Source organism: Corvus moneduloides, chromosome 10 (genome assembly GCF_009650955.1).
Source record: "Corvus moneduloides isolate bCorMon1 chromosome 10, bCorMon1.pri, whole genome shotgun sequence".
Classification (NCBI taxonomy): Eukaryota; Metazoa; Chordata; class Aves; order Passeriformes; family Corvidae; genus Corvus; species Corvus moneduloides.
Genome location: NC_045485.1, coordinates 10,364,483 through 10,373,932, shown reverse-complemented (window position 1 = coordinate 10,373,932; position 9,450 = coordinate 10,364,483). Strand labels below are relative to the sequence as shown.

Here is a 9,450-nt window from a genome sequence, read left to right as displayed (position 1 = left end):
AGCCACAAGCAGATTGTTTTAAGTTCTAGCAGGTTTTGAAACCAGAAAATAACAGCCTTACACTCAAACACCATTTTAAAAAACCCAGTATCTCTCAGCTCCTCTCTCCAGGGCACCAAAAATACTTTGCATTTAAGTTTAAATTAAATTAAAATTACTGCTTGTAGTTCTATGACTAAAAGGTAAGGTGTAAATTTATCCATAAGACTCTGGTGCTGACAGTGAGAGGACTACACCTGTACATCCTACACAGTCACATTCCTGAAGTCCACGTGGGCCATGCAACAGTACATAAAAAGCTGAGCAGTCTTCCCCAGTCCACCTGGACCCATCTCTTCCATGAAGTCTCATTACTTCTATCAGGCATCACTGACCTCCATCAAGAGCTCCTGTATTGCTTTCAGGAGGCCAGGGGTGGACAACCCAGTGTGTTGCAACCTTCCTAGAGAGAGCATCCTGCAAAGTACAACTCTTCCAGGGGCGGTGGCAGGCCTCCCTGGACAGCAAGTGACTTCAGCAAGTGTAGTGACTTCTCCGCCACAAATGGTATCAGCTCTTGTGATTCAGCTCTTTGTGAAACCACCCAAGGCGAACGGGGAGAGACAGAGGCAAGAGCCTCATCTAGCTACTCCACAGAGGTAGCTTTTCTTGTTCCGCAGGCCCCCATGAAGAAAAATCCGGGGAGTAAACTCCCTAGTCAGGGGCAGAAACAGGGGCCTTTTATGGGAAAGGCAGGGGGTGGGGTAGAAACCAATTAGCCAACTGGATACAGGCTATTACCATATAGAAACAAGGCATGCTGGGGATGGTTCACTTTGTCGCCGTAAGTGCAAGGTTGCTAATCTCTGGGGAAAGTCTTGTTGGTTTTCTATGTCTTTCCTCCAGGGGAGTACAGAGGGCTCTTGTGCCAAGAGCTTACAGCCCTCTGCACGCCTGCATCAGGCTAAACTCATTATGCTGGAAGCCATAGGGTACCACAGGCAAACGCAAAAAGAGTAGGAAAGTTTCTCCTCTACAAAAAGCCCCTTGAGAGCAGATTTGTGTTACCATATGAATCCTCCTTGGTGGATAAGCTAGAAGCTTGCCCACTAACACTGTGTAAGGTTTCTCCTGGATAAATAAACTGGCAAAAGGGGTTCCCTCAAGTCTGATTAAGATGAAGCTAAGTCTTCATGCTAAACAAAAACTTGATATATAGCAGCTGTCTGCGGGTGAGGAAGGGATTATATCTTACGGAGGTCATAGGTACCCCTAGGGCAAGCAGAGTGAGCAAGGTGGAAAGTGGCTTTAACAGGTGTCAACACACCTGTGTAATTATTTTAGCTGGAGGCTCATAACTAAGGACTGAATTTCAATCACAAGTCACATTTTCAATTAAAAACAAATAAACATATCCCAGAGAGTGCCAATTTTAACTTTTTTTTTTTAATTCCAATTTCCATTTTTTTCTACAAACAGACTTTGTTTAACAATAGTTCAAGAGGTATTATAATCCTAACTACAGCTTAAAGGAAACATTTTGGCACAAGACAATAACAAAATAAACAGAATAAATAACCTGCTTTACACATGCTGAAGAAAACAAAAATAAGATGCAATAAACTTAATAAAATTCACGCTCTGTACAACAGCTTAAGGTAGTCCTTACTAAATAGTACTCATGTCATATCAGTAACATACACATATTAGTAAAAATAGAAACTTTAACATGCTTAACTCAAGCAAAACAGCGATGCAATATGAATCAACTTGAGAAGGTCAACGGTTCCAAAGAAGCCAGAGTTGGAGGTGAGTGAGCACACAACAGTGTACAAACTGTCTCAGCCAAGAGCCTGAACCCAGTGCTTCTTCAGCCACGTCTGTGTTTAGCTCCTTGCTGGAAACCATGTCAGGCTGACATCTTCCTGAGCTTGTGGCTGTTAAAAGGGAGAGAGGACACACATAAATAATGACCTCAGCCACAAGTCAGTTATAGTTTTCTCTTCTTTCCTGAGAGAGTAGGTCAGGTGGAAGAAAGGGACATGTGACATGACTGTCCCTGAGAAGACTCTAGAAAGGAGCAGCTAAGTCTGACAGGACATGGAAAGACAAATGTGTTCGCCAGTGCTGTCAAAAGTGGCATTCAGGAGACACAAGAGACAGGCTTTCATACATGCCCTGTTTTTCATCAGCCTAGTGTTATTTAGAAGTTTTGACTCCTACCTCAGGAAAAGAAGATGTTTCTTGACCCAGCCTTCCTTAGGATTTACACAGGCCTTCAGCCCACTGGAGGTGTGGAAACTGGAAAAGAAATAATGATAAAGAAATCAGTAAATCATTAGAAATCCCTGCCAGTAATTGCTGTTACTCTGTATAATGATCAATAGCAACTGCTTTTGTAAACCGTAGACATGGGATGCTCCAAACGCCTCAATATTATATGAGCAAAAAGAAATTCAAATGTAATAGCTACTTCAGTCTCAGGGATCATTTTTTGCACCAAAAACTGGTGTTCAATTTCTTTGATCTATTGAGGCAAAGACCTTAGCTGATGCCAGAAACAATTTGTAAGATTAAGGAGAATAGCTGCTATCAAGCCAAGGTGACAGATCAACACCTAGCCCAGAACCTTGTAAAAAAAAAATCCGATCCCTGTGAATTAGAAGTCTTGTCACTTATGTGTCTGTTCACAGGTTTTGGCAAGGGAGCACTCTATGCTGGCCAGAGTCATCCTTAGCTGGAGACAAAACATGTCTTTGTTTCACAGCTGATTCCTAAAGAGTCAGAATTATTATTTACATTGTATGACTGTCCAATGAGTTAGTAGTCCCTATCAACTAGAGGTTGTGTGTTTTGTTTACAGGTGTGAGATACAATTTATTTAGTTAATTTAACTGTTTGAAAAGGCAGGAAAAATCATGCTTTTAACATTCAAATCATAGTTTTAGCCCAAACAGACATCCTAAGGTTAATATATGTTAGAAAAACCAGAGGAAATTCAGAAAGTAACTTACATGATGGCAGGGATGTCACAGACCTCACTGGAGAGCTGTTCAGTGTAACCCTTCAGGGCCCACCGAGGCAGACGCACTTTGGTGTAAGACAGGCAACAATCCTGGTTGCTTTGTGCTGGAGTGAAGGAAAACAACAAAGTCAATTGACCCCATTTGGCCCACTCTGCCCAGCTGTCTAGGGCACTCACTGGTCAACCCCAGCCATCCAGCTCCCTCGTGGCAGAAGAGGAGGATGAGGCAGCACACTTCGCTGAAACCGTTCCCTTACAGCTGAGCCTCATCGTGCTGCCAGCTGCGAGCAGCACCGGGAGCCCTCCCCAGGGCAGAACGCCCGAGTTCACTCACCTTCGGAGGTGCCGCACAGGAGCAGCACCAGGAGCCCCAGCAGGGAAACCAGGACCATGCTCTTGCTGCTGCAGCCAATCATTCCCTCTCCACACAGGCAGCTGTGCTTCAGCGAGTGCCTGGCTGCTTGTCCTGCCAGCCCTGCCGCACCTCCACCTGCTTATAAAGGGGTGGCAGGAGCCACGGGAATTCACACGGGCGGGTTCCACTGTCATCAGCGGGTTTCCCCACAGCAAATTCCATCGTGCCCAATTTGGCCCCAGCACTCCTTCCGGGTGCTACAACCAGAGATAACAGTGTGCTGGGGAATATATATATATTTTTTTTTAAGTAGCTTAAAGATTCCGTCTAAAAGAAAAGGAAGCAAAAGGCTGTGAGGTAATGGTTCTGTGGGTGAAGCATGTGTAATTTTAGGGGTAGGAGTGTGGGTTGTGAAATGAGGAAAGTCAAATGTAGGTAACTTTAAATGTTACCTACAGAAAGTGTGTGTGCTGTGCCCTGGTTTAATAAACCCAGCCTGGGGATAGAGGGAGGTGGGCTGAGCCAGCCAGATTTGTTTCAGTATGGTAAGCTCACAGGAGCTGGGTCACAAGCTGCACTGACACCAAAGTACTACATTAATATTTACTGGTTGGCCAATGCAGTAACATCAGGCTTTCCAGATTACTGCAAATGGGTTTATTCAGTTTCCTTATCCATTTCCTTAACCATTCCCTGCCATGAATTCCTACCAGTTTGTAACACACCTGAACTATTTCATCTGAAACAGAATGAACTTAAAAGAGACTTGAAATGGGGCCTATATTCTCCTCTGAATCTGTGCTGTCTAGGATGCATTAATGCTGCTTAATGAACAATAGCTGTAGTTTGTTGCTTCCCAGACCATACCAGAGTATTGTGACTCCTGAACATTCAACAAAAATACACACAATCTTGAAATTGCCTTGCACAGCTCTAGAGAAACCACTAGGGAGAGGCTCTGTCACCACTCCAAATACATTGTTTGAGCTGCTACTGAAGGATGGTACTTTCCCATACTGTTCAAGGATTTGTGTGAAACTACTGTTATGGCTGTAGGCTGTGTCCTGGCCAGCCAGTGTACACAGGAGCTGCTGCCAGCTCCAGGTGCTTATAGAGCAACCTGAGCTTTGAGTGGCTTCTCTTAAGGTAGAGCTCATGGACAGTTGTAGTCAGTTTATAATCACATGCCTTCTATCCTTCACGGAGTTTCAGTACCTCTATCAAAGGGTGAGTTCTTATTATTTCTTTGTAGAAATGTAAACAGCTCGAACTCTAGAACAAAATGCTATTCAAAGAAATTACTTTCTCTATGTAATAGCGAGAATTTAGGGAATTCCATATGGTTGAGGTATACATGAGCAACCTTGCAGTGTGCATGGCATCACATACCCTGGACATGCTTCTCTGCAGAGTCACAGCAACTGGCCAAAGGATGGGGAGGAGGCAACAAAGAACCCATGCCCTGATGTATGCGGCTTTTTGTAACTGCTTTATGGATCACAGTGAAATGCCACAAAAATATAAAAAGATCAATGCTCTCAGTATGCAGCTATCTCTGCACTGCTTTAAAGACTATCTGTCAGCATTAGGCAAGGCCTCAAACTGGCTGCCTAGAATGGCAGTTTTTTCCTTTATGTACAGATTTCATGGATCCCAAATCTATTACACCTGTACCCAACTTTGGCATTTCTTATGCCATTTCCTAGTCCATACTGTTATCCACATGGAGGTGGCCTTGCACCTCAAGTCTTCCTTGTGACTCTACATGTCTATTTCTTCTCCATTCAGTGCTTCTTGGACAGAATCTTCTCATCTGAGCTTTGACACTTCTACCTAAACACCAGCAGTTTGGATACCAGAGTGATGACACTACTCGGGCAGTGCTCACCCCATACTCCTGCCCTCAGGCAGTTTTCATCACACCAGTGGTTCCCATAACTGACCATGGCTGGGGATGCGCCTCATCACGCCTGGTCTCATGCTCATGGTGCTCCTTTTATCTCATGTTTTGTTTGATTTAGGAAATTAGGTTAAGATTTAGATTTACAACAGCCACAAGGATGGCCCAAACTTTAGGAACGCTGTCATTTTGTTTGTACTTGGTGTCTACAAAGCACCTTCAGTTTATTTGCACGAAGTAGTTAAAACAATCCAAAAACGTTTAATGCAAACAGCTCAAGAAAGCTCTGCTGGTTCTAATATGACACATAACTGTATCTTATCAGTCTTTTATCTTCACAAACCCATAATGCAAACAGAAAGCAAAAAATATATAAAAACAGGGAGGTGCTTATGTGTTCCAGGGAAGTGTTATTCATTATTCCCTGGGCATGATGGGACAGTGACTGTTGTTCACCCTGACCCAACCAAACTTTTAACCTGGTTTCCTTTGGCACCTGTGTGACCAAGTGGGGCTGTATGGGCTGGCTGGGGACTGCCACACAGGCAAGAGATGGGGCTGCCAGGCCCCGGGTGGCCAGTGGCACTTCTGAGCCTGTTCCTGGGTCAGTTGCAGGTGCCATATAAATGTGTTTAGTGTCTTAACACTGCTGCACTTTGAAGGCTGGACATGGAGGGGGCCACCAGGTCAAGGGAGGCCATCATTTCCCTACCCTGGTGCCTGCATGGGGAGGGCTGTGCCCAGAGTCTCCTTAGAGGGTACAGCCAAAGCATGAGAGGTACCAGCCACAAATTGTGAAAAGGAAAATTCCCATCAGATGTGGGGAAATCTGCTTTCCATAGCAAGGGGGTGAGGCACTGGGACAGGTTGCCCAGGACAGGATGTGAAAGCCTAGTTTGAATACCCTTGCAGATACTCAAGCTGGATGTGGCCCTTCCCTGAGCATGATCTTAAACTTGGGTTCCTTCCCAAGCCACAATCAAGCCCACATTATTTTTTGTGAGTTTTCCCCATTTAGCTGTTTGTTTCTTATTTTAGTTTCCTAACTTATTTTTCTTCCTGACTTGACTTTGCTGTCAGCTTCTCAGCTTCCCTCCCTTCTGTTGTCCCTCCTCAGATCCCCTCACAACAACTGCATTCACAGTAAGGCAGAGCAGCAAAACATAGACTGACAAAGTGTTCATCCTCTCCTAAGCTTCCTCTCCCATTGTTCCAGAGAACAGGCTCACACCCTTCCTGTGTGTGTAACAAAAGATGAGGCAAAGACAGCCTAAATGCCAGTGCTGCAGAGCCATTCAGTCAGACCTGTGGAAGGAGAGGAAATGCATCAGGAAAAACTGGGCCTTTTCCCAAATAATACTGGGAAACTGACAGTTCTGAGCAGTTTGGGGATGTTAAAGAGGAGAGCTGCAGAGTCAAACTGCTCTGAGACACCATCTGCAAAGCTACAGCCAGAGGCAAATTTCCCTGGTCACCAAGCTGCTGCATCCTGATAATATGCTTCCTCTCTTATATCCCAAAGGACTCTTACTCACAGACATACCTGCTGGAAGTCTGAAGAGCTGAAGAGGACTTAATAGTTCAACCTTGATAAACACCCCCATACAGGGGAAAAAAGACATTCTTTGGGGGGAAAGACCTTACCACATCACTCTCCCCATCACAGAGAAGCACAGGAGCAGTCCACCTGGTTTCCACACAAGAGTTAAAACACTTCATGGACTTCTGAAGAGAAGGAATTTTATAATCATTAACCATTTGATTATTGTCACTTTATGGGTTTAGGTCTAATATTAAACGTGAAAGATTAAAATAAAAAAGCCCAAACCATCTCTTATCGACTTGAATGTCAGACACTGTCAGTATCTTTTCCTGTCCCCTACAAAAGATGAGAAACATAATGACAGTTGTTAATCAACTGGCAGTTAACAATAGTTTCCATGTTTTTCCTCCTCACAAAGAGATATTGTTTTATTGCATATTAGTACCTTTTCTGAAATGATGAAAATAAAGCCTTACAGCAATATAGCTGATCAACCAGGAAACAGAGAACCAAATGGGAAATTCCCTTCTGTAATTTCCAATGGTTTAGGACTCCTTTGACAAAGCAAAGGGCATGAGAAGGCAGTAGCTGAAAGGAACATGGCCAAATATGGGGATTTAATCATTGCATAATCTCTGATGAGTAAATGTGTAATAAATCCCAAGCATAAAAGTTCCAGAGGTAACTTGCTCAATATCTCTGGAGCTTCAGAGGCTGTGATGCAATCCAGTGATTTCATGCAATTTAGTGCTTGCATGACTGACAAAAATCGTTATCTGAGGAAGAAGCCAATTTGCACTAATTATAGGTTGCACTTCATAAGTTACAGATCTAGAAATACTATTGAATGACATTGCTTTGATGCAATTATGGACAAGATGTGCCTGTTGGGGGAAATTAACTTCATCTATCGAAAGTGCAGGTTATGAGGAGACCTGGTGCACCTGCCATGAACATCCTGGCAGCCATCCTGGAACTGCTGATTGCTTGCTGCTACCTACATATAGAAGCTAAATATCCAGTGTTCTGAGGTCAGATTTCTCTCTGCAAAGACTCTACTCTGTCTGCAGTCCCTTGGGGTAGCCAACCACCTTTTCACAGAATTGGACCTCTCAAAGGTGATGGCAAGGCCTATAATTGGAAAGAAGAATGAAAAAATAGTCTTCATTAGATTTTTGTGGCAGGGTTTTGGTAGTGGGTAGGCACCAGGGGTGGATTTTCTGCTAGAATCTTCTCCCATGTCTGGCAGAGCCAATGCTAGCTGGCTCCAAGGAAGGACTCTGTGGACAAGGCTGAGCCCGTCACCAACAATGGTAGCATCTCTGGGATAATGTCTTTATGAAGGGGAAATAAACCCTGTGCAACTGCAGCCAGAGAGAAGAGTGAATATATGGAGGATGGATATATGAAACCACTCTGCACAGCCCAAGGCCAGTGTAAGAGGAGGGGCAGGAGCTGCTCCTGGTGCCAGAGCAGAGATTCCCCTGCAGCCCATGGTGAGGCAGCTGTGCCCCTGCAGCCCATGGGGAAGCAGAGATCCACCTGCAGCCCTTGGAGGACTCCACATCAGAGCAGGTGGATGCCCAAGGGAGGCTGTGACCTCTTGGGAAGCTCACACTGCAGCAGGATCCTGGCAGGACCTGTGGCCCCATGGAGAGAGGAGCCCATGTGGGAGCAGGGAGATAGTGTGAGGATTCCTCCCCCCAGGAGGAAGGAGCAGCAGAGGTAACATGTGATGAACTGACCAAACCCCCCATTTTCATACCCCTGAACAGCTGGGGGAAGGAGGTAGAGAAAATTGGGAGTACAGTTAAGCCCAGGAAGAAGGGAGTTGTGGCGTGAAGATGTTTTAAGGTTTGATCTTACCTGTCATTGTCCTACCCTGATTTGATTGCTAATAAATTAAATTAATTTCCTCAAGTTGAATCTGTTTTGCCTGTGCTGGCAATTGGTGAGTAATCTCTCCATGCCCTTACTTTGATCTCAGAGCCTTTCCTTATTTACCTCTCCTCTGCCCAGCTGAGGAGTGGAGTGATAGAGCAGCTTAGAGCATCCAGCCAGGGTCAAGACACCATATAGTCAAAAGAGGAAACAGTTAAAAGCTGCCTGCCAAGCTGGACTCTAAGTTATATTATATTTGCCTTGTTACAGCCCTTTTCTCTTCCAATTTAAATTTGTATTTGCCTTTAGGCAAAGTAAACACAACAGCAGAAACATTTTGACTAATAAGTTTCTGATCCTTAAAGTAGTCCAGAAGTGCAGATTTTTCTGAATAACTTACAAAGGTGAGGAAGAGAAGAAAGGAAGGAATCACTTGAGAGGATACACTATCTCCTGCAAAGGACTGAGACCACCAAGCATCATTTGCAGACAAAAAGAAACCTGATTACAAAAAGTAGGAATGTGATTAATTAAGTAGTTAATGTAATTAATGAGTGCAATTCAAGGATTCTATCATGCTAAACACATGATAGAAACAGATGTGTTTAACATCCCAAAATCTTCACCACGAAAAGCTGTCAGCAACTTTTCAGCACTAGAGTGATCATACAGCCACACTGAAATTGAGCCTGAGCCTCACCACTTCCACACAAGTCAGTGCTTCTCAACTACTCTGGTTTGGCTGAGAGTTTCCCCAAGATGCATAG

General features: G+C 44.3%; 1 protein-coding gene across 1 annotated transcript; it reads right to left on the bottom strand.

The window, feature by feature from the left end:
* Positions 1-1,403: 1,403 nt before the first annotated feature.
* CCL20 (C-C motif chemokine ligand 20) lies at positions 1,404-8,319 on the bottom strand. The gene is made up of 4 exons (XM_032119318.1): positions 3,339-8,319; positions 2,994-3,108; positions 2,203-2,280; positions 1,404-1,916 (listed from the first exon to the last, which is right to left on the bottom strand). Exons 1-4 carry the CDS (start codon positions 3,418-3,420, stop codon positions 1,889-1,891), a joined length of 303 nt encoding a protein of 100 aa, XP_031975209.1. The 5' UTR covers positions 3,421-8,319; the 3' UTR covers positions 1,404-1,888.
* Positions 8,320-9,450: the final 1,131 nt, after the last annotated feature.